Here is a 24,340-nt window from a genome sequence, read left to right as displayed (position 1 = left end):
GGCGATCAGTTGGGTCCTTTATAGAAGAAACACTGGGTATCGACAATAGCGATCTTGATGCTAAACGTGATACCGGTGGGTCCACTACTGGCGACTCTACCCAACCCTTATGGAGCTCAGGAGGAAACGGATACTTTGCTTGCAGCGCTTTTTGCATTGCAAAACGCTTATCCGGGTGTTCTCTATGTTTCTGGACTAGCTCCTCAAACTCCGGATGCGTGGCAAACCTTCTATGTGGTCGCCTGGATTTCTTGAAAGAGACCTTGTGACCTGAGGCTGTGGGCACATCGTCCTCGATCTCTAATGTCTGGTTGACTGCCTCAATGAGACTGTCCACCGAGTCCTGGAACCCCAGGCTTTCTAGATTCCAGGCCTCCTCCTCCTCTCCTTCATCCTGATCGCTCCCTGAGCTCAGCGACGGGGAACGGGATGCCCTAATACCCGCCGCCGAAGCCCCGGAGGGCCCGGCCGACGGGGAACGAGCCCTTTTGATATGAGCTTGCCTGGTACTGGAGCGACCTCTAATGGTTGGAGGGTCCTGAGACGAGGACGAGCTCTCTTCCGCTGGCAGACCAACATCCTTGTTCCTGCCCGGGCCTTGAAGGGATTCAATTGCCCTTGTAAGGGACAGCATAGAATGCGATAAGGACACCGCCCATTCCGGGGGGTCCTGACCCATGGGTTCAGAAACAGTGGGGGGCTCCTGGGCGCGCTCCGACTCGCAGGCTTCACAATATTTACCCGCCTGTGCCTTTGGCAGCCTGACCCCACAGGACACGCAAACCGCGTAAAGGAAAGAGTGAGCTTTCCCTTTGGCAGACATACTTGCACAGGCTGAAGGCAGGGTAGAAGGAGGAGGAGGGTAACCCCTTCCCTGACAACCAGTGCGGTTCTCCAAACGGAGTTACACTCACCCACCGGCAGGGTCCCACTCCTGTTTGAAGTACCCCGGGAAGCTCCGGATGCGGTGCGCTCCAGGAGCGGATCCCCCAAATATTAAAGGTGAGCAGGGCCATCCGCCGTGGGCTCCATCCCCGGCAGGGGGGGGGGGGGAGACTTCTGGTACCGGTTTCTTCCCCCTGTACTCGCCACGTCCACAAACTAGATCGGCTCACCTGCGCCTCCAATTCAGCCCCTGGACTCACTACCAAGGGGTGGAAGGGGCCTCCATACATTGTTGTTGTAGGAGAGGAACAACGTGGAGGCTGACCCCTGGTTCTGCTCACACGTGCTCGCCTGATGAAGTTATGGGGAAACCGAATCCTCTTATCAGGACGCGTTGCCCCTCTTTTAAAAAATAGTTGTCTGGCAAAAAGTCCCAGATGTGTCCCTCGGTGCGGGAGAGGACACGTGGAGGGTTACTCACACGTGGTCGCCCGTTGATGATTTGGGGAGATCGGATCCTCTCTATAGGATCCGTCGCCCCTGTCTTATCTTCATAGAAAAAAAGGGAAAAAAAAAAAAAAATCTAGTCTGGAGCTCCAGACTGCGTGTGCCTCCATCAGACACTAAGCAAAAACTGAGTTACGCCCGGCCTAGGGGCGAGGGTGTATGCGGCGGAGGAGGAGCTAACTCTTTTTTTGTACACTTAGTGTCGGCCTCCAGACGGCAGAAGCACACACCCACAGTCTCTGTGTCCCCCAATGAGACGAAGGAGAAATTGCTGGTCAACTTTTAACCCTTATAACGTCCTAACATAAAAGACTTTGGTTCCAAAATTGTGCTGATGTAAAGTAGACATGTGGGAAATGTTATTTATTAACTATTTTGTGTGCCATATCTCTGTGATCTAACCCCTTAAACCCCGGAGCTTTTTTCGGTTTTGCATTTTCGTTTTTCGCTCCCCTTCTCCCCAGAGCTATAACTTTTTTATTTTTCCGTCAATATGGCCATGTGAGGGCTTATTATTTGTGGGACGAGTTGTACTTTTGAACGACACCATTGGCTTTACCATGTAGCGTACTAGAAAACGGGACAAAAATTCCAAATGCGGGGAAATTGCAAAAAAAGTGCAATCCCACACTTGTTTTTTGTTTGGCTTTTTTACTAGGTTTATTAAATGCTAAAACTGACCTACCATTATGATTCTCCAGGTCATTATGAGTTCATAATTAAATAAATAAGGCAGCACTCCGCAGCGCCATAGCTTGCAAACATGAAATGTGAAAATTCAACTGCATTACTGCACTAGAAATATGAAAAATTGAGAATGCTTAGCGCATAAATTGGCCAATTCATGTGTACCTGGAAGCCACGATAAGGCGATTCTCGTTTTCCAGGACCTAACACTGTCAAACCTCTCTTAGACTAAAGTCTTCATCTGTATGGGAACCTGTGAATCTTCCCTTGGACTAAAATCTATATCTCTATGGAGGGGAAGGGTCCTGCTGTGATTAAAAACGCCTGAGGTAAGTCTATGTTTGGATGTGACGGTCAGTTTTTTGAGATTTGCATTCATTAGCCTTCTGACTGCGCACCCCACCTCTTAGCCTCAGGTGTTTTTAATCACAGCAGGAACCTTCTCCACCATAGAGATATAGATTTTAGTCCAAGAGAGGATACACAGGTTACCATTTTAATGCAATGTCGCGGCGAGCAAAAAAAACGTAATTCTGGCGTTTTGACTTTTTTTTATTGTTACGCCGTTTAGCGATCAGGTTAATACTTTTTTTATTGATAGATTGGGCGATTCTGAAAGCGGCGATACCAAATATGTGTATGTTTGAATTAATTTTTATTGTTTTACTTGAAATGGGGCGAAAGGGGGGTGACTTGAACTTTCATTTTTTTTTATATATTTTTAAAAACTTTTTTTTTTTTTTTACTTTTGGCATGCTTCAATAGTCTCCATGGGAGACTAGAGGCTGCCATAGCCCGATCGGCTCTCCTACATAGAGGTGATGATCAGTTCGCCTCTATGTAGCAGATTTACTCACTTGCTATGAGCGCCGACCACATTCTCAGAACCAGTCGGATCCATTGAAGCGTTCCAGAGCTATAACCTCATTAAGTGACAGTGGTCAGAATTGTAAAACTTGGCCTGGTCATTAACATGCAAACCACCCTTGGGGGTAAAAGGGTTAACAAAAGTTAAAGGAAAAGTAAATCTGTGCTTCCTAAATCATTAAGGTGTGAAGGTGGCCCCGTTATTCATCGTTGCACAGCCGGACTCTGTACAGGAGCAGCCGCGCCATCACCGGACACTTCTGTAGTGAACAGTGAATAAATTTCACTGCATCGGAGTCTCCACACGATATTACACACCGGTCGTCATCATCATCATCACATGCCGGTCATCATCATCATTACACGCCAGTCATCATTGTCATAGAAAATATTAAGATCAAATATTGGGGTTTTTATAGATTTCATAGTGATGGGATATATATTTTCAACTTCAGGACTAATCGGGGAACAGTATGTATTTTATCTCATAACTGTGACACCTGCCTATAAGCCCCAAATCAATAGTGGCCAGATAACTGAAACCAGCCAGGTCATGTTTACAATCTATGGAGAGGTAAAATCGTGATTAATAAATATGACAGCGATCTCAACCTTCTGCGATCGTCTGGAGGGAAGATAATGTTAATGTTGGGAATTTCATAAAATCCTCAAGGGCCGAGAACATCCCACGACCCATGTGAGGTCATCAAGGGAGAGTGTGTGTGTGTAACACAGGTGCTCATAAAAAGTCAAGGCAAATTATGATCTGTGTTCAATGCTAAGGAAGATGCATATCAGTGTAGGCTTGATTCCGCTAACCAGACGTTTTTCAATTGGATTTCTTTTATCCACTAGCTGAGCCATCTCCATGTACAGAGCAGGAAGTTGTTAATACCTTTTACTTTATGTAACTTTATATGCTGGATTGTTTTTAGTGTTTTTCCTCTTTGTAAAATCTTTTATAAACACTGCCTATCATTCTGGACTAAATATAAAATGTAATAGTTATTTTCCTTTAGCTCTGTAAACCGCACCCTGAAGATATATGATACCAGGACCAAGCGTCCAGTCAGCCTGTATTAAAAAAACAACTGGCGGTAGCAGCGAGTTCTTTGGTTATCAAGGTAGCTAGCAGTGACCTTACCGGCATAAATACATATTCCTTACATTGGAATCGAAGGTGTATAGGCCTTACGCTCAGATAGTTTCCTATTAACTGGCTTTGAGGAAACAGCCACAGACTCATAAGCTGATCGTCAGTCAATTGCATAGTTGTCCGGAAGATAAGGGACAGCAGAGGGTTGTTCGTGACAAAAAGATAACAGAGGGTGGTTCAGTGTGACTCTCCAGGCAGTGATCTCTGACAATTGGTGGCATTGATGGGATTCTGCATGACTCCTCCGGTGTCGTATCTTGACAATCATCATCATTACACGCCGGTCATCCTCATTATCACATGCCAGTCATTATCATCATCATGCCAGTCATCATCACACACCGGACATAATTACACGCAGGTCATTATCACACACCTGTGGAAACAGCTACCGGAATCTCCTCCTTCCCGTCACTCACACACGGCTGATCCCCCCTCGTCATCTCTTCTTCTTCTGTCTCATCCTTCACTTTAATCTTAGTCGGATCTTCCTCCTGATATATCAGATGTAACAATCAGCACAATAAAAGAAACCACCAAAATCTGTGACATCTATGATCTCGATCAGAAATGTCCCCCATATACAGATCCGGTACAGGACTCAGCGCCGTCTACCTGATGATCCTCCGGGATGTTGTGATTCTCATCTGGACAGTCCTGGGGATACAGAGGACGGGGACATCTCTCTGGTGGATTTCTCCTCCTGGATCCATCTGTGGAGACACACAGTGATGGAATAGATTGTGTCATGTGATGATGAGACGATGGGAGAAGTAGTAGGTGACCACAGAACAGACATGATAGTCTACCCTGCTCACCCTCCTGATTGGCCCATATTGCGATCGCCTCTTCTGCTCCATGTATAACTGCAACCTTAATATCAATCAGATCTTCACCCTAAAAAGAAAAATGTAAGAGGAGCTCAGGTCCCATCACTTCATGGTCAGATGTTGTGGGGGCTTCAGTGTCATCTACCTGATGATCCTCCAGGATGTTGTGAGTCTCCTCTGGACAGTCCTGGGGACACAGAGGACGGGGACAACTCTCTGGTGGATTTCTCCTCCTGGATCCATCTGTGGAGACACAAAGACTGAATACATGACCTGCCGTGTATCTGTCTATATAGGAGACACGTCTCTCAGAACCGGTAATGCTAGGTTTATGTATCAGGGACTAAATTACATTGTTGTGGTCCTCACCACCGGTACCGAGGTCCCAGCACATTATGGCCCCAAGTATGAAGTGATAATCAGTGAGGCCAAAGCCTAATGTTCTCTGCTCTGCACTCGGAGGATGAGGACCCTGAGTAGAGGGACAGAGAAGACCCTCGTCAGTCAGATGGAGGAGCAGCACTAAGAAACACAACTTCTCCAAGTTTCGTTTCCACCAGGGATGGAACCACAGAGGAGCTGGAGAAAGCTCCACATTTCTATCCAGCGGTTTCTTCTCTCCTAATTCGCCGTTATGGAAAATGGGGGAAGGACGGTTACCATTTACCAGGGATTGTTTTCTGAGAGCTCTTGATCTCACCATGAGGCTATGTCCTCCCTCCTGGACAGGATCCTCTGGGATCAGTCTAAGAGGAGAGAACCTGACGTCCTCATATTAGAAGACGAGTTACAGGGTTTTTATTCTTTTTTGACCCCTTCACTATCTTTAACGTATAGGTACATCCTAGCAATCATGACAACACAGGAGTTACCCTCGCAATTTCCGCTGGAGCTCGGATTACATGATAGCCGAGACCTGTCCATCAATGCCAGCAGTGGCACCCGTACTGCAACACTTAGGAGACTGGGAGAAGGAGTACCCTCTCTCTTCCGATCGGCGCCATCGCGAGGGCCCAATGGTCGTCACGGCTAACTCAGTGTCTGCCAGCGACGGTAGCCTGTTGGGCCATGCCAGGTGCAGCACCTAAGAGGCTTCTGTCAGTGCAGCACTGACAAGTATAATGCATTGCGGTGCATTATACCAACGATCAGAGTGATAAAAGTTACAGTCAATAAACTCAATAAAAAGGTTAAAAAAAGAGTTTAAAATACTTTTACAATTTGCTTTCTTTTTTATATCACAAAATAAATAAAAAAAGGGAAAAAATATCAATAAATAGGTAACATAGTAACATAGTTAGTAAGGCCAAAAAAAGACATAAGTCCATCCAGTTCAGCCTATAAAATTCTGTCAGAATAAATCCCCAGATCTCCGTCCTTCTAAAGAACCTAACAATAACTGTATGATAAAATATTGTTACGCTCCAGGAAGACATCCAGGCCTCTCTTGAACCCCTCGACTGAGTTCTCCATCACCACCTCCTCAGGCAGGGAATTCCAGATTCTCACTGCCCTAACAGTAAAGAATCCTCTTCTATGTTGGTGGAGAAACCTTCTCTCCTCCAGACGCAGAGAATGCCGCCTTGTGACCGGCACCTTCCTTGGTATAAACAGATCCTCGGAGAGATATTTGTATTGTCCCCTTATATACTTATACATGGTTATTAGATCGCCCCTCAGTCGTCTTTTTTCTAGACTAAGTAATCCTAATTTTGCTAATCTCTCTGGGTGTTGTAGTTCCCCCATCCCCTTTATTAATTTTGTTGCCCTCCTTTGTACCCGCTCTAGTTCCATTATATGCTTCCTGAGCACTGGTGCCCAAAACTGTACCCAGTACTCCATGTGCGGTCTAACCAGGGATTTGTACAGAGGCAGTATAATGCTCTCATCATGTGTATCCAGACCTCTTTTAATGCACCCCATGATCCTGTTTGCCTTGGCAGCCGCTGCCTGGCACTGGCTGCTCCAGGTAAGTTTATCATTAACTAGGATCCCCAAGTCCTTCTCCAGGTCAGATTTACCCAGTGGTTTACCGTTTAGTGTGTAATGGTGATATTGATTCCTTCTTCCCATATGTATACCCTTACATTTATCATTGTGAAGCTGCATCTGCCACCTTTCAGCCCAAGTTCCCAACTTATCCAGATCCATCTGTAGCAGAATACTATCTTCTCTTGTATTGACTGCTTTACATAGTTTTGAATCATCTGCAAATATTGATATTTTACTGTGCAAACCTTCTACCAGATCGTTAATAAATATGTTGAAGAGAAGAGGTCCCAACACCGACCCCTGCGGTCCCCACTGGTCACAGCGACCCAGTTAGAGAATATACCATTTATAACCCCCCTCTGCTTTCTATCACTCAGCCAGTTACTTACCCATTTACACACATTTTCCCCCAGACCCAGCATCCTCATTTTGTGTACCAACCTCTTGTGTGGCACGGTATCAAACGCTTTGGAAAAATCAAGACCTACCTGCGATGAACAGCACGGCCGGTGCCACCAATACGACACGATCCCACCACTGACACGGGTTTGTCAGCGGACGGAGGGACGCGCGCACTGCCGGCACACGGCTATCACCGGCACAGTGGGGGCTTATCTTAGCTATCCCACCGCTGGCACCGTGTGACCAACACACAGCAAGCTAACCTTGCTCTAACAATTTACCGCAAGGGGGTATTTTGGTTGCCCCACCACTGCTGACAACCTTCCAAGAACTGCGGGGATTTATGTATATCACACTTTCTCAGTTCCACTTGGCGCCCCCCTTACCCTCAGGTCAGTCAGGGAACTGCACCTAGGATAATTAGTCGCCGGACGGGCTGCTTGTTGTGCACGGCCAATTAGACTACTGCAGTAAGGGAATTATCAATGCTGTGGCCGCAGCCCCTCATTCAGCAATATAAGACCCTTCCGGACTGCCAACTAGCCTAACCAACCGCACACACCACGCTGCCACCAGCCACGCTTTACTTAATCAGAGAGTTAATTAAGAGGGTCTGTGGCAAACCCCCAAATTAGTAGCAATTATCTAATAAAGGCGCATAGTTCATTTCTTAGAGCATGGAGACAGAGCTAATAGATTTTATCATTTATTCCCAAATTGTGGGCAATAATTACATAGATAAAAGTTGCTATAAAGTTGAGACATTAAATACGTACAATACAAATAAATAAAAACAACAAGGATTAAAAGGTAGAGTAACACTTACATGTGCTTAGGTGGTATTAGGCAGACCATGTGGCTGGGGGATGGGCCACAACCAAACATCCCAAGACATGGGGTAGGTCTGTTCAGCAACAGAACTCCAGCTCCAACTGACTGGAATTTGGTAGGGAATACCTTATAGCATAGGGTCTGTGACCTCACGAAATGGGCGGTCTGGTGAGGTCCAACCCCCCTTTCTCTAAGTTATGATTTGGCTACGAACCTTAGAATAACTATATCTAAATGAAAAAAGCCCTTACCAAAACACAAAGGGCATCATTGTTTGTGATTTATCGAATAGAATCCAATAACACCAAGCATGCCATAATTAAGGCATTCCATTTGGGAGCAATCCATATCTCAATTTCTGAAGGTCCGAGAACCTCGCAGGAGCTACCGTAGCGAAGCCGGATCCACTCAGATCACAGAAATGTCCGTTTCATTTTTCTGCTGCGACCGAGGCCCATGCTAGCTTAGTTTAATATCTCTCATACTTTTCATTCGGCCTGTCTGAGAACAAAAGAAATGCTTTCCCTTTAGCTGTGCAGGGGGGGGGGAGGAGGAGAAGGCTTTGAGAGGAAATGCCCGGTATCAGGTTTCAGATGCGGCCAGAGAGCTGTACACACACAGCTGCTAGGGGGGGGGGCTGCAAAAGCAGACAGGCTACTTTCTCATATAATGGAGGATTCTAGAAGATTACAGAAAACAACATACCTTATAGACATTTTACATTACACTACCACATCCAATGACTCACCTTGGTCCAGTCTATAGCTTACCTCTTCATAAAAACTGATTAGATTGGTGTGACAGGAGCAATTCCTCATAAACCCATGCTGATATGGCGTTACACAGTTATTCTCATTGAGATAATCCATAATAACATCCCTCAGTAACCCTTCACATATCTCACCAACAATAGAGGTTAGACTTACTGGCCTATAATCTCCAGGTTCACTTTTAGAGCCCTTTTTGAATGTTGGTACCACATTTGCTATGCGCCAGTCCTGTGGAACAGACCCCGTCGCTATAGAGTCTCTAAATATGAGAAATAATGGTTTGTCTATTAAATTACTTAGTTCTCTTAGTACTCGTGGGTGTATTAATGTAAAACAAGAGCAAATAAAGTACACATACTTGGTATCGCCATACTCAGAATGAACAGACCTATAAAACTGTCCCATTAGTTAACCCCTTCAGTGAACAGCATAAAAAATAAATAAAAAGTTTGTCAAAATATGATGCTTTTTCATTATATCGCTGAACAAAAAGTGAAATCAAACTAAATCAATACATTGAATGCAAATGAAAACCTTATTGCTGAAAACGTCATCTTGTGCGGCAAGAAACAAGCTGCCACACACTTCCATCAGCGGAAAAATAAAAAGTTATAGCTCTCAGAATACAGTGATGAAAACACAATTATTTCTTCTATAAACTTGTTTTTAGTGTGTAAAAGCTATAAAAGATAAAGAAAACTTCTGTATTTTCCGATGTATAAGACGACCCCCAACTTTTCCAGTTAAAATATAGAGTTTGGGATATACGGTTCTTGCCGTATGAGACTTCCCCTCTTCCAGTGCTACATTCAGCTGGGTATATCCACAAAATATAAATCAAAAAGTAAGCCAAGTGGATAAAATACTACAACTTAACCTCTATTAAATCTATATAAAACTACAAACATATAATATACATACAGAACAGTGAGGGAAGGGGACCACGGTGCAAACAAGTCCCTTATTACCAAGCAAAAAAACAGAAGAAGGACAGTGGTAAAAGGTGCTGAAGAGGATACAAGTCACCAATTCAATTGGCTCAAGTCAGTCAATAATACGGTATATCAAGAGACTAAATACGTAGTTTATACCCTCCAAGTATTAAACCGTAACCTTATAGATCCACTATTATACAACCAGTCCATGTCATGGACAATATATAGATATAATTGCCACTGCCAAGATAAAGTGCTCTACGCGCTACTGCAAAAAAGATTCCTCAGCAGGGCGATCACAAATGCCCCATACATGATGAATATGCAAACAACCTAATGGCGCTATTTGAATAATAGTTGCAGACTCTCGCACCTGTCGGCAAAACTGTTTAGCAGCAAAATGACTGGTTGAAATTAAATCGTATGGATAATAAGATGTGGTTACAAGGTCAAAAAAATCACCAATAAAATAAGCTGTGCTTGACAGCCATTATATCCAATATTACCAGGGTAAATCAAAGCATCAGACCTGTCAGTAACATAGAATGACTGATACGTATTGGCCCCTGCATACATCAAAATAGGATCATCATTCACAATAAACACTATTTGTCCTTAATATCCATTATAGTAGAGATATCCGAGGCAAAACAATATATTTCATATTGGGCACTGGCATAGTTAGGCAGAGTATCTCTATCAGAGAGTAAGAAATGGATTTCTCTCACCCCATCCATCTAGTAGAGAGCTGGTGCTGCCCATCTATTTGTGGAGGGCAGTGGGTGAGTATCAGTCACGTGTGGCGTCTCCTGACGCGTTTCATCCGCATAACGGAAACATCCGGGGAATAAGCCCGCGGATCTCTGCTGCACTCATTACATAGATTACCCGGCAGCGCAGGTCGCCGTCTTGCCTGTGGCGTGTGACGGTATTAGCTTCCCATCTTCCAATGCACATACGGTAAAAATTAATCAGCTTTGATTTCAATATGGTAATTTTAACTCAAATGCTTATGACATGCAGGTACTTAGCAGGAAAACTGTCACTTATAAACGTAAGGCTGTTTGTCATCAAACATGTATAATAAACCCGTGCAAGTGGATTAAACTTTTCCTAATTCACTCTAAAGCTGAAAGGAAGGATAAGACAATAAACCCGTGGGAGCCGCCATGCTGTTAGTTTTCTAAGCTGTCAACCAAACTGGAACTGATGATGATAGGAGGACGATAACAAACAATAGAGAGAGCGCACGTGCCGGGCAAGTCCCTGGCGAGTTAACAACGGCCATCATAACTGCAAGCTACGGTATTTTTACAGGATTTGCTTGCGTGACAATTTCCCTTTAAAATCCTCCTGTTCGACATCTGATATCATAAGGACATCTTGTGATACATCTGTAAGGCAGTCATCGTGTGGATCGAATTCCGTATCCGATGGTGTGGGCTCAGCTTCGGCTTCCTCTTGCCACAAGTAGTCGTCCTCCATACCATCTAATGAGTCTGATATGCCACACTTCTGGAAAGACTTGATTACTGTTTCTGCATCAATATCATTCCAGGCTTTTATGACAAACTTGCACAAAACACCCTACTGTGGAGCTCGCACGTTTCCTCCTTTTATGACTTTTCGGCGCTAACCGTCCATTCATTCCACTGTTCCCGAATGTGATCTTTTACATCCAGTGGCTGTACCAATGATGTCAATCCTGCAGGAATCACTGCCGCATGTGTGTTTAGCCTTGTAGGCCTTTGCTTGGCGCTGGGAGTTAAATGAGCCCTGAACACATCCCACATTTTTGAATAAGTCCACCTGGTCGCCTGCTCCATACATCATTACGCCATAACTTTACCCCGTCATCATCCATCCAGCCTTTTTCATTCACATGTACAAAACAACCAACAGGGAACTTGAGTTTCGGCATTGCTTTTCTTTTTAAAAGACTCATTGGTCTCAGTTTGGCGCCATCAGCTGTGCATCCTAGCACCGCTGTAAAGCTGGACTTCTCCTGCCCCGTTGTTTTAATTAAAATTGCTTTTTCACCTTTTTGATGGACAGTTATTTCCAACCATATCAAAACTCATTGGAGTCTCATCCATATTTCCAATACTACTTATCGGACAGCCATGTTTAGTGCGCTGTTGTATTATGGATCGATGGAAACTATTTTGCTATCAAGACCTGCAGGTCATTTTTGGGCAGTTTTCATCTTCTGCCTCATTATGCCTTGCCATGAGTCCAGTACACCAGGACACAGGGGCCTTATATCTGCTGTGATCTGGGTTACATTTGGCCACTGAAGTGCAAACAAACGTATTTGATTTGGTGTCACTACATAGACGTCTTGGCGATGCTCCTTCACCATGTCTGCTACATGTTTTTCAAGTTCTGGCCAATGTGGGTGCCTCTTCTTAAGGCACGATTACCGCTCGGCATACTCTTTAATGCTTTTTCATTTGCCTTCCAGTCCTGAACCATCTTTTCTGTTGCTCCATATTGTCTTGCAGCAGCGCAGTTATTATGTTCCATGCCAAAATTTACAACTTTAAGTTTGAAACTGGCTTCATGTTTCTTTCTTATTGCTGGTGGAGCCATGATGGGGTTTTGACTGTTGGACATTTGTATACTGTACTGTATGCACTGAGCTATACTATATGAACAGGTACAGACACTGGTGATGTACTCTATGTGGTACCCGGTATACAGCAACCAGCAAATCACGGCAAGCAATGTACCTTACCGGCGATTGGCTGGTTGTTCTATACAAATCCTGCTTGGATTGGTCAGCTCTCCCTGTCTGCCCAGCCCTCCCTGTCTCCAAGACTATCAGAGCGGTATGGCATCCTTCTGGCCCGCCCTTGTATCCTATTACCGATACCTCCTCTGACTGCAGTGACGAGATGAGGGGGCGCCTCACAGGGAAGGTATAAGTGAAGCTACAAGCTGCAGGTGTCCGGGACACCCGGGGTATGGAAAAAAGAGAGACAGCGGCGCTGTGCCTTGAAAAACATGCCTCTTTCACCCTTCTGACCCGCCCTTGTATCCTATTACCTCCTTCTCTGCGTATCAGATCTCGCTCCTGAGGACTTCAGTGAAGCGGCGCAGTCGCGCATGTGTGAGATCTCAGAGGCAGATTCATTGGACCAGGTAATCCCTTAGATGTGCTCCCCATCCATCCAAGCTTTTGTCTGTTGGTATAATGTCCTTGATCTGATATGACAAAGGCAGACCATCACAGGGAATCGATAGTTACCGGGGAAAGTGTTACCTTCCCCTCTAAATACTCTCTGGGTCTTTTTTCGACACTTACAATGTCCTATTGCAGTTGTCTGGAGTGTATCTGGGCCACAACTGATGCGGTGGAGGGGTACTGCCCTTTTATTCAGTAGGTTTCCTGTCTGGGCCGCCATATGATTTATTATATCCTCACTGAAGAAGCCAATATCAGTGAGGTCTGTACTGAAAATAAATGGATTCCCGAACCATCATGAGTGTGTCATGTCCTCCTGGGAGATCTGGGGTTAGAAAGTCACTACATATTGTGAATCGCGGGTCTTCCATGTAACCGATGTGTTTGTGTTTTATATTAAATGGATTTAGGTGTTTCCTTTGGTACTTAAAGACCTTTTCTATGCTAGTTGGAAACTTGCAGCTCCATCTCACATTTGTTCCTGACCTGGTCATTTCCTCAACCTGATCAGATTTTCTCCTCCTTGCCAGTGAAAGCTTTGCATCCTAGCTTCTTGAAGACACTATGCTGAATTGGAGATTGCTGTTGCTATTGGAGATTGTTATGTGCTGTTTTTCCACACTGTCCTATTCCAATTTGGTTGGCACTTTCCTATCATTCCCGATATATTTCTCTACCTTTGGTGAGTGTTTTTGTATGTTTGATGCTCTCTCTTATCTGTCTGTGTTACGTGTTAATACACTAGCATTTCAGTCCCAAACCCCCTAGAGAAGGTGGAGGGGAAAGCTTTGTGAATTAAGGAGAATAGTAAGGCTGGTCTTCCAAACGTCCTCACCTTTACAGGTACCTTTGGGAATAGTTAGGGATGGTTCAGAGCCCCTTTCCTTAATTTTTGGGCAGTAGAATCCATATGGGATCAATTACTAAAGGGGTTGCCTCGGTTCTAACTGGGGGAATAATGAGGAAGGAAAATAGAGGAATGTGGGATCGTCCTCACTGCCTAAATCTGTGTCGGGAAGCAAGGAGAGCGTCTGCCACCTCCGGTGCATAGCGCCTTCTTCATGAATGGGCCATTTTTATTTTATTCTTCACATCAGTGCGGATGTGTAAGTGGGGCAAACACATTTATTATGTGGGGCGTGTGTAAAGGGAACTATTTTATTAAAAAATTTACTATAAAAATAAGAGAATAAAATCATGAGAAAAAAATAGAAAAGTAAAAAGAAGAAACGCTTAAAAGAAAAAAAAATAATGAGTAGAATTAAAAAAATATATATATTACAATGGTCGTTCACTACATTAATACTTTACTAATACTTCCATTTTTTTTTTTCATTATTCCACTCATAGATAGTCCCTTGGTACAGACTGTGATCAGCAACACTGATCAGAGCACAGCGGCTGTGGAAAGACAACACGTAAATGCCGAAGAAAAAAAAGGGCACCAAAAACCAAAGACGAATGACCAGTGCAGAATGCATTTGGTGTTAGGGGAGCGGGGGTGCGCACACGCAAAACGCGCAAAAAAAAATTAGCTTGACAAATATGCAATTGGAGATTGGGAGTGAGGGATTGGACTTGGGTGCAGACCTGGATCAGGGATCACAGATCACTCACACAGCAGTCAGAAGAAATCGCAGGAGGATCGCAGCCACTGGCCACCAATTATTTCTCTCTCGCAGGTAGACAGGGAGTACACACCTGCTCTGCACGCCAGATCTGAGGGAAACATAGCGTGCAGAGCGGCGATCATTACTTTAAATTACTTTTGGCGCTGATTGATCAGTAACTATTGACTAGCAAATTGGCACCATAACGGTTAATAATCAGAGGCGACGCTGCGATCACCCCATCTATTTTCCCTGCTCTGATTGGTGCCGTCTCAGACATTACAATTATAGATTGACACTTTAGAATTTTTTTTGGCAACTTTGCCAACATGCTGTGATTGACTGCTCAGAGTTGACCGACCAATCACAGTGATTGTTAATGGGGGAGATTGGGCAGGAAGCCGTACAGCGCCCCATGTCGATGGACAGGGATGATCTGCAGTCAGAGATAGCAGCCATCTTTACTCTGTCACAGCACGATTTACCGCGGTGACCGGAACGTGCCGCACCGCACATGTACAGCGCATGTTCTGAAGGGAGTAAGGGAGACTTACACTCTTTATTACCGCCACACCATGTGCGGCCCAATGTCGCTGCAGGACCAACACCAGCGTCTCCATCCCAGTTATATCGTTCTGATCAGACTCCACAGAGAGGAAGAGCGGACCACCTGACATTTTGCCCTTCCGGATATCAGGTGTTCATGCATAGAGGATGCCAGGTGTGCATCTGTGAAGCGAGCTCAGATTGCTGCCATTTAACCATTTCACTGCTGCAGACACCCCGACATTGCCATGTAACTGGTTGGGTGTCCCATTCTGCTGCCAATCAGTCACTTACAGCAGGGTCCCAACAAAGGGTTACAATGACTGCCAGGGACCTGAAGAAGACTCCTGTCCCTGCCACCAAGGTTTTCCTATGAAGGCTGGAATTTATAGGCTCGGGGGTTCAACTCCCCATTATTTTTGCACAAACACTAAAAAGTGATGAAGACGAGACGACAGCGGAGAAACCGCGACTCACAGATCAGAAGAAAATAATCAGGGAAATGAAAGCTGTTGTCAGACGGAGAAAATGTAGAGAAAACCAGAGCAAGTCTGGAGAAAACTCATCTATTATAGGAGGACGCCGGAGAGACGTCATCACATCCACCGGAGCCAACAAGGAGCCGCGCTGCTCACCTCGTGGTGTAAGAGGCCGGAGCTCCTCCATCATCACGGCCTGGTACCGATCCTGGTGTCCTTCTAGATACTCCCACTCCTCCATGGAGAGATAGACAGCGACGTCCTGACACCTTATAGGAACCTGACAACAACGACACCGTCACCACCCAGAATCCTCCAGTGCCGTATAATGTCCCAGCAGTCACCTCTCCGCTCATCACCCAGAATCCTCCAGTGCCGTCCTGTATAATGTCCCAGCAGTCACCGCTGCGCTCATCACCCAGAATCCTCCAGTACCCTCCTGTATAATGTCCCAGCAGTCACCTCTCCGCTCATCACCCAGAATCCTCCAGTGCCGTCCTGTATAATGTCCCAGCAGTCACCTCTCCGTTCATCACCCAGAATCCTCCAGTGCCCTCCTGTATAATGTCCCAGCAGTCATCTCTCCGCTCATCACCCAGAATCCTCCAGTGCCGTCCTGCATAATGTCCCAGCAGTCACCTCTCCGCTCATCACCCAGAATCCTCCAGTGCCGTCCTGTATAATGTCCCAGCAGTCACCTCTCCTCTCATCACCCAGATACCTCCAGTGCCGTCCTGTATAAAGACCCAGCAGTCTCCTCTCCTCTCATCACCCAGAATCCTCCAGTGCCGTCCTGTATAATGTCCCAGCAGTCTCCTCTCCTCTCATCACCCAAAATCCTCCAGTGCCCTCCTGTATAATGTCCCAGCAGTCTCCTCTCCTCTCATCACCCAGAATCCTCCAGTGCCCTCCTGTATAATGTCCCAGCAGTCACCTCTCCGCTCATCATCCAGAATCCTCCAGTGCCCTCCTGTATAATGTCCCAGCAGTCACCTCTCCTCTCATCACCCAGAATCCTCCAGTGCCGTCCTGTATAATGTCCCAGCAGTCTCCTCTCCTCTCATCACCCAAAATCCTCCAGTGCCCTCCTGTATAATGTCCCAGCAGTCACCTCTCCTCTCATCACCCAGAATCCTCCAGTGCCCTCCTGTATAATGTCCCAGCAGTCTCCTCTCCTCTCATCACCCAAAATCCTCCAGTGCCCTCCTGTATAATGTCCCAGCAGTCTCCTCTCCTCTCATCACCCAGAATCCTCCAGTGCCGTCCTGTATAATGTCCCAGCAGTCTCCTCTCCTCTCATCACCCAAAATCCTCCAGTACCCTCCTGTATAATGTCCCAGCAGTCTCCTCTCCTCTCATCACCCAGAATCCTCCAGTGCCGTCCTGTATAATGTCCCAGCAGTCTCCTCTCCGCTCATCACCCAGAATCCTCCAGTGCCGTCCTGTATAATGTCCCAGCAGTCACCTCTCCGCTCATCACCCAGAATCCTCCAGTGCCGTCCTGTATAATGTCCCAGCAGTCACCTCTCCGCTCATCACCCAGAATCCTCCAGTGCCCTCCTGTATAATGTCCCAGCAGTCACCTCTCCTCTCATCACCCAGAATCCTCCAGTGCCGTCCTGTATAATGTCCCAGCAGTCACCTCTCCGCTCATCACCCAAAATCCTCCAGAGCCGTCCTGTATAATGTCCCAGCAGTCACCTCTCCGCTCATCACTCAGAATCCTCCAGTGCCGTCCTGTATAATGTCCCAGCAGTCACCTCTCCGCTCATCACTCAGAATCCCCCAGTGCCGTCCTGTATAATGTCCCAGCAGTCTCCTCTCCGCTCATCACCCAGAATCCTCCAGTGCCGTCCTGTATAATGTCCCAGCAGTCACCTCTCCGCTCATCACCCAGAATCCTCCAGTGCCCTCCTGTATAATGTCCCAGCAGTCACCTCTCCGCTCATCACCCAGAATCCTCCAGTGCTGTCCTGTATAATGTCCCAGCAGTCACCTCTCCGCTCAAAACCCAGAATCCTCCAGTGCCCTCCTGTATAATGTCCCAGCAGTCACCTCTCCGCTCATCACCCAGAATCCTCCAGTGCCGTCCTGCATAATGTCCCAGCAGTCACCTCTCCGCTCATCACCCAGAATCCTCCAGTGCCATCCTGTATAATGTCCCAGCAAGTCACCTCTCCGCTCATCACCCAGAATCCTCCAGTGCCATCCTGTATAATGTCACAGCAGTCACCTCTCCGCTCATCACCCAGAATCCTCCAGTGCCATCCTGTATAATGTCCCAGCAGTCTCCTCTCCGCTCATCACCCAGAATCCTCCAGTGCCGTCTTGTATAATGTCTCAGCAGTCACCTCTCCGCTCATCACCCAGAATCCTCCAGTGCCGTCCTGTATAATGTCCCAGCAGTCTCCTCTCCGCTCATCACCCAGAATCCTCCAGTGCTGTCCTGTATAATGTCCCAGCAGTCTCCTCTCCGCTCATCACCCAGAATCCTCCAGTGCAGTCCTGTATGTCCCAGCAGTCACCTCTCCGCTCATCACCCAGAATCCTCCAGTGCCCTCCTGTATAATGTCCCAGCAGTCACCTCTCCGCTCATCACCCAGAATCCTCCAGTGCCCTCCTGTATAATATCCCAGCAGTCACCTCTCCGCTCATCACCCAGAATCCTCCAATGCTGTCCTGTATAATGTCCCAGCAGTCACCTCTCCGCTCATCACCCAGAATCCTCCAGTGCCCTCCTGTATAATGTCCCAGCAGTCACCTCTCCGCTCATCACCCAGAACCCTCCAGTGCCGTCCTGCATAATGTCCCAGCAGTCACCTCTCCGCTCATCACCCAGAATCCTCCAGTGCCGTCCTGTATAATGTCCCAGCAGTCACCTCTCCTCTCATCACCCAGAATCCTCCAGTGCCCTCCTGTATAATGTCCCAGCAGTCACCTCTCCGCTCATCACCCAGAATCCTCCAGTGCCGTCCTGTATAATGTCCCAGCAGTCTCCTCTCCTCTCATCACCCAGAATCCTCCAGTGCCGTCCTGTATAATGTCCCAGCAGTCTCCTCTCCGCTCATCACCCAGAATCCTCCAGTGCCGTCCTGTAAAATGTCCCAGCAGTCACCTCTCCGCTCATCACCCAGAATCCTCTAGTGCCGTCCTGTATAATGTCCCAGCAGTCACCTCTCCGCTCATCACCCAGAATCCTCCAGTGCTGTCCTGTATAATGTCCCAGCAGTCACCTCCTCTCATCACCCAGAATCCTCCAGTGCCCTCCTGTATAATGTCCCAGCAGTCACCTCTCCGCTTATCACCCAGAATCCTCCAGTGCCGTCCTGTATAATGTCCCAGCAGTCACCTCTCCGCTCATCACCCAGAATCCTCCAGTGCCATCCTGTATCATGTCCCAGCAGTCACCTCTCCGCTTATCACCCAGAATCCTCCAGTGCCGTCCTGTATAATGTCCCAGCAGTCACCTCTCCGCTTATCACCCAGAATCCTCCAGTGCCGTCCTGTATAATGTCCCAGCAGTCACCTCTCCTCTCATCACCCAGAATCCTCCAGTGCCCTCCTGTATAATGTCCCAGCAGTCACCTCTCCGCTTATCACCCAGAATCCTCCAGTGCCGTCCTGTATAATGTCCCAGCAGTCACCTCTCCGCTCATCACCCAGAATCCTCCAGTGCCGTCCTGTATCATGTCCCAGCAGTCACCTCTCCGCTCATCACCCAGAATCCTCCAGTGCCCTCCTGTATAATGTCCCAGCAGTCACCTCTCCGCTCATCACCCAGAACCCTCCAGTGCCGTCCTGCATAATGTCCCAGCAGTCACCTCTCCGCTCATCACCCAGAATCCTCCAGTGCCGTCCTGTATAATGTCCCAGCAGTCACCTCTCCTCTCATCACCCAGAATCCTCCAGTGCCCTCCTGTATAATGTCCCAGCAGTCACCTCTCCACTCATCACCCAGAATCCTCCAGTGCCGTCCTGTATAATGTCCCAGCAGTCTCCTCTCCTCTCATCACCCAGAATCCTCCAGTGCCGTCCTGTATAATGTCCCAGCAGTCTCCTCTCCGCTCATCACCCAGAATCCTCCAGTGCCGTCCTGTAAAATGTCCCAGCAGTCACCTCTCCGCTCATCACCCAGAATCCTCTAGTGCCGTCCTGTATAATGTCCCAGCAGTCACCTCTCCGCTCATCACCCAGAATCCTCCAGTGCCGTCCTGTATAATGTCCCAGCAGTCACCTCTCCTCTCATCACCCAGAATCCTCCAGTGCCCTCCTGTATAATGTCCCAGCAGTCACCTCTCCGCTTATCACCCAGAATCCTCCAGTGCCGTCCTGTATAAAGTCCCAGCAGTCACCTCTCCGCTCATCACCCAGAATCCTCCAGTGCCGTCCTGTATCATGTCCCAGCAGTCACCTCTCCGCTCATCACCCAGAATCCTCCAGTGCCGTCCTGTATAATGTCCCAGCAGTCACCTCTCCGCTCATCACCCAGAATCCTCCAGTGCCCTCCTGTATAATGTCCCAGCAGTCACCTCTCCTCTCATCACCCAGAATCCTCCAGTGCCGTCCTGTATAATGTCCCAGCAGTCACCTCTCCGCTCATCACCCAGAATCCTCCAGTGCCGTCCTGTATAATGTCCCAGCAGTCACCTCTCCGCTCATCACCCAGAATCCTCCAGTGCTCTCCTGTATAATGTCCCAGCAGTCACCTCTCCACTCATCACCCAGAATCCTCCAGTGCCGTCCTGTATAATGTCCCAGCAGTCACCTCTCCGCTCATCACCCAGAATCCTCCAGTGCCCTCCTGTATAATGTCCCAGCAGTCACCTCTCCGCTCATCACCCAAAATCCTCCAGTGCTCTCCTGTATAATGTCCCAGCAGTCACCTCTCCACTCATCACCCAGAATCCTCCAGTGCCGTCCTGTATAATGTCCCAGCAGTCACCTCTCCGCTCATCACCCAGAAACCTCCAGTGCAGTCCTGTATAATGTCCCAGCAGTCACCTCTCCGCTCATCACCCAGAATCCTCCAGTGCCCTCCTGTATAATGTCCCAGCAGTCACCTCTCCGCTCATCACCCAGAATCCTCCAGTGCCCTCCTGTATAATGTCCCAGCAGTCACCTCTCCACTCATCACCCAGAATCCTCCAGTGCTCTCCTGTATAATGTCACAGCAGTCACCTCTCCGCTCATCACCCAGAATACTCCAGTGCCCTCCTGTATAATGTCCCAGCAGTCACCTCTCCGCTCATCACCCAGAATCCTCCAGTGCCCTCCTGTATAATGTCCCAGCAGTCACCTCTCCGCTCATCATCCAGAATCCTCCAGTGCCGTCCTGTATAATGTCCCAGCAGTCACCTCTCCGCTCATCACCCAGAATCCTCCAGGGCCGTCCTGTATAATGTCCCAGCAGTCACCTCTCCGCTCATGACCCAGAATCCTCCAGTGCCCTCCTGTATAATATCACAGCAGTCACCTCTCCGCTCATCACCCAGAATCCTCCAGTGCCGTCCTGTATAATGTCCCAGCAGTCACCTCTCCGCTCATCACCCAGAATCCTCCAGTGCCGTCCTGCATAATGTCCCAGCAGTCACCTCTCCGCTCATCACCCAGAATCCTCCAGTGCCGTCCTATATAATGTCCCAGCAGTCACCTCTCCGCTCATCACCCAGAATCCTCCAGTGCCCTCCTGTATAATGTCCCAGCAGTCACCTCTCCGCTCATCACCCAGAATCCTCCAGTGCCCTCCTGTATAATGTCCCAGCAGTCACCTCTCCGCTCATCACCCAGAATCCTCCAGTGCTCTCCTGTATAATGTCCCAGCAGTCACCTCTCCACTCATCACCCAGAATCCTCCAGTGCCGTCCTGTATAATGTCCCAGCAGTCACCTCTCCGCTCATCACCCAGAAACCTCCAGTACAGTCCTGTATAATATCCCAGCAGTCACCTCTCCGCTCATCACCCAGAATCCTCCAGTGCCCTCCTGTATAATGTCCCAGCAGTCACCTCTCCGCTCATCACCCAGAATCCTCCAGTGCCCTCCTGTATAATGTCCCAGCAGTCACCTCTCCACTCAGCACCCAGAATCCTCCAGTGCTCTCCTGTATAAAGTCACAGCAGTCACCTCTCCGCTCATCACCCAGAATCCTCCAGTGCCCTCCTGTATAATGTCCCAGCAGTCACCTCTCCGCTCATCACCCAGAATCCTCCAGTGCCCTCCTGTATAATGTCCCAGCAGTCACCTCTCCGCTCATCATCCAGAATCCTCCAGTGCCCTCCTGTATAATGTCCCAGCAGTCACCTCTCATCACCCAGAATCCTCCAGGGCCGTCCTGTATAATGTCCCAGCAGTCACCTCTCCGCTCATCACCCAGAATCCTCCAGTGCCCTCCTGTATAATATCCCAGCAGTCACCTCTCCGCTCATCACCCAGAATCCTCCAGTGCCGTCCTGTATAATGACCCAGCAGTCTCCTCTCCTCTCATCACCCAGAATCCTCCAGTGCCGTCCTGTATAATGTCCCAGCAGTCTCCTCTCCTCTCATCACCCAAAATCCTCCAGTGCCCTCCTGTATAATGTCCCAGCAGTCTCCTCTCCTCTCATCACCCAGAATCCTCCAGTGCCCTCCTGTATAATGTCCCAGCAGTCTCCTCTCCTCTCATCACCCAGAATCCTCCAGTGCCGTCCTGTATAATGTCCCAGCAGTCTCCTCTCCGCTCATCACCCAGAATCCTCTAGTGCCATCCTGTATAATGTCCCAGCAGTCACCTCTCCGCTCATCACCCAGAATCCTCCAGTGCCGTCCTGTATAATGTCCCAGCAGTCACCTCTCCTCTCATCACCCAGAATCCTCCAGTGCCCTCCTGTATAATGTCCCAGCAGTCACCTCTCCGCTTATCACCCAGAATCTTCCAGTGCCGTCCTGTATAATGTCCCAGCAGTCACCTCTCCGCTCATCACCCAGAATACTCCAGTGCCGTCCTGTATAATGTCCCAGCAGTCACCTCTCCGCTCATCACCCAGAATCCTCCAGTGCCGTCCTGTATAATGTCCCAGCAGTCACCTCTCCGCTCATCACCCAGAATCCTCCAGTGCCCTCCTGTATAATGTCCCAGCAGTCACCTCTCCTCTCATCACCCAGAATCCTCCAGTGCCGTCCTGTATAATGTCCCAGCAGTCACCTCTCCGCTCATCACCCAAAATCCTCCAGTACCCTCCTGTATAATGTCCCAGCAGTCACCTCTCCGCTCATCACCCAGAATCCTCCAGTGCCCTCCTGTATAATGTCCCAGCAGTCACCTCTCCTCTCATCACCCAAAATCCTCCAGAGCCGTCCTGTAAAATGTCCCAGCAGTCACCTCTCCGCTCATCACCCAGAATCCTCCAGTGCCGTCATGTATAATGTCCCAGCAGTCACCTCTCCGCTCATCACCCAAAATCCTCCAGAGCCGTCCTGTATAATGTCCCAGCAGTCACCTCTCCTCTCATCACCCAGAATCCTCCAGTGCCGTCCTGTATAATGTCCCAGCAGTCACCTCTCCGCTCATCACCCAAAATCCTCCAGAGCCGTCCTGTATAATGTCCCAGCAGTCACCTCTCCGCTCATCACCCAAAATCCTCCAGAGCCGTCCTGTATAATGTCCCAGCAGTCACCTCTCCTCTCATCACCCAGAATCCTCCAGTGCCGTCCTGTATAATGTCCCAGCAGTCACCTCTCCGCTCATCACCCAAAATCCTCCAGAGCCGTCCTGTATAATGTCCCAGCAGTCACCTCTCCTCTCATCACCCAGAATCCTCCAGTGCCGTCCTGTATAATGTCCCAGCAGTCACCTCTCCGCTCATCACCCAAAATCCTCCAGAGCCGTCCTGTATAATGTCCCAGCAGTCACCTCTCCTCTCATCACCCAGAATCCTCCAGTGCCGTCCTGTATAATGTCCCAGCAGTCACCTCTCCGCTCATCACCCAAAATCCTCCAGAGCCGTCCTGTATAATGTCCCAGCAGTCACCTCTCCGCTCATCACCCAGAATCCTCCAGTGCCGTCCTGTATAATGTCCCAGCAGTCACCTCTCCGCTCATCACCCAAAATCCTCCAGTGCCGTCCTGTATAATGTCCCAGCAGTCACCTCTCCGCTCATCACTCAGAATCCTCCAGTGCCGTCCTGTATAATGTCCCAGCAGTCACCTCTCCGCTCATTACCCAGAATCCTCCAGTGCCGTCCTGTATAATGTCCCAGCAGTCTCCTCTCCGCTCATCACCCAGAATCCTCCAGTGCCGTCCTGTATAATGTCCCAGCAGTCTCCTCTCCGCTCATCACCCAGAATCCTCCAGTGCCGTCCTGTATAATGTCCCAGCAGTCACCTCTCCGCTCATCACCCAGAATCCTCCAGTGCCCTCCTGTATAATGTCCCAGCAGTCACCTCTCCGCTCATCACCCAGAATCCTCCAGTGCCGTCCTGTATAATGTCCCAGCAGTCACCTCTCCGCTCATCACCCAGAATCCTCCAGTGCCATCCTGCATAATGTCCCAGCAGTCACCTCTCCGCTCATCACCCAGAATCCTCCAGTGCCCTCCTGTATAATGTCCCAGCAGTCACCTCTCCGCTCATCACCCAGAATCCTCCAGTGCCGTCCTGCATAATGTCCCAGCAGTCACCT

General features: G+C 48.3%; 1 protein-coding gene across 1 annotated transcript in view; it reads right to left on the bottom strand.

Annotated features, from left to right (window-relative positions):
* LOC141073092 (uncharacterized) overlaps positions 1-24,340 on the bottom strand; it is a 58,548-nt gene that overhangs the window by 12,310 nt on the left and 21,898 nt on the right. Inside the window, exons 4-8 of the mRNA XM_073560429.1 lie at positions 15,841-15,964; positions 5,078-5,175; positions 4,912-4,999; positions 4,718-4,815; positions 4,479-4,596 (exon numbers count right to left, since the gene is read on the bottom strand). Coding sequence (XP_073416530.1) covers positions 4,479-4,596; positions 4,718-4,815; positions 4,912-4,999; positions 5,078-5,175; positions 15,841-15,964 — 526 coding nt within the window. The remainder of the gene's footprint in view (positions 1-4,478; positions 4,597-4,717; positions 4,816-4,911; positions 5,000-5,077; positions 5,176-15,840; positions 15,965-24,340) is intronic.

This window comes from Dendrobates tinctorius, unplaced genomic scaffold (assembly GCF_039654945.1).
Source record: "Dendrobates tinctorius isolate UK_male_01 unplaced genomic scaffold, ASM3965494v1 ptg000296l, whole genome shotgun sequence".
NCBI classification, from domain to species: Eukaryota; Metazoa; Chordata; class Amphibia; order Anura; family Dendrobatidae; genus Dendrobates; species Dendrobates tinctorius.
This window is presented reverse-complemented; position numbering and strand designations above follow the sequence as displayed.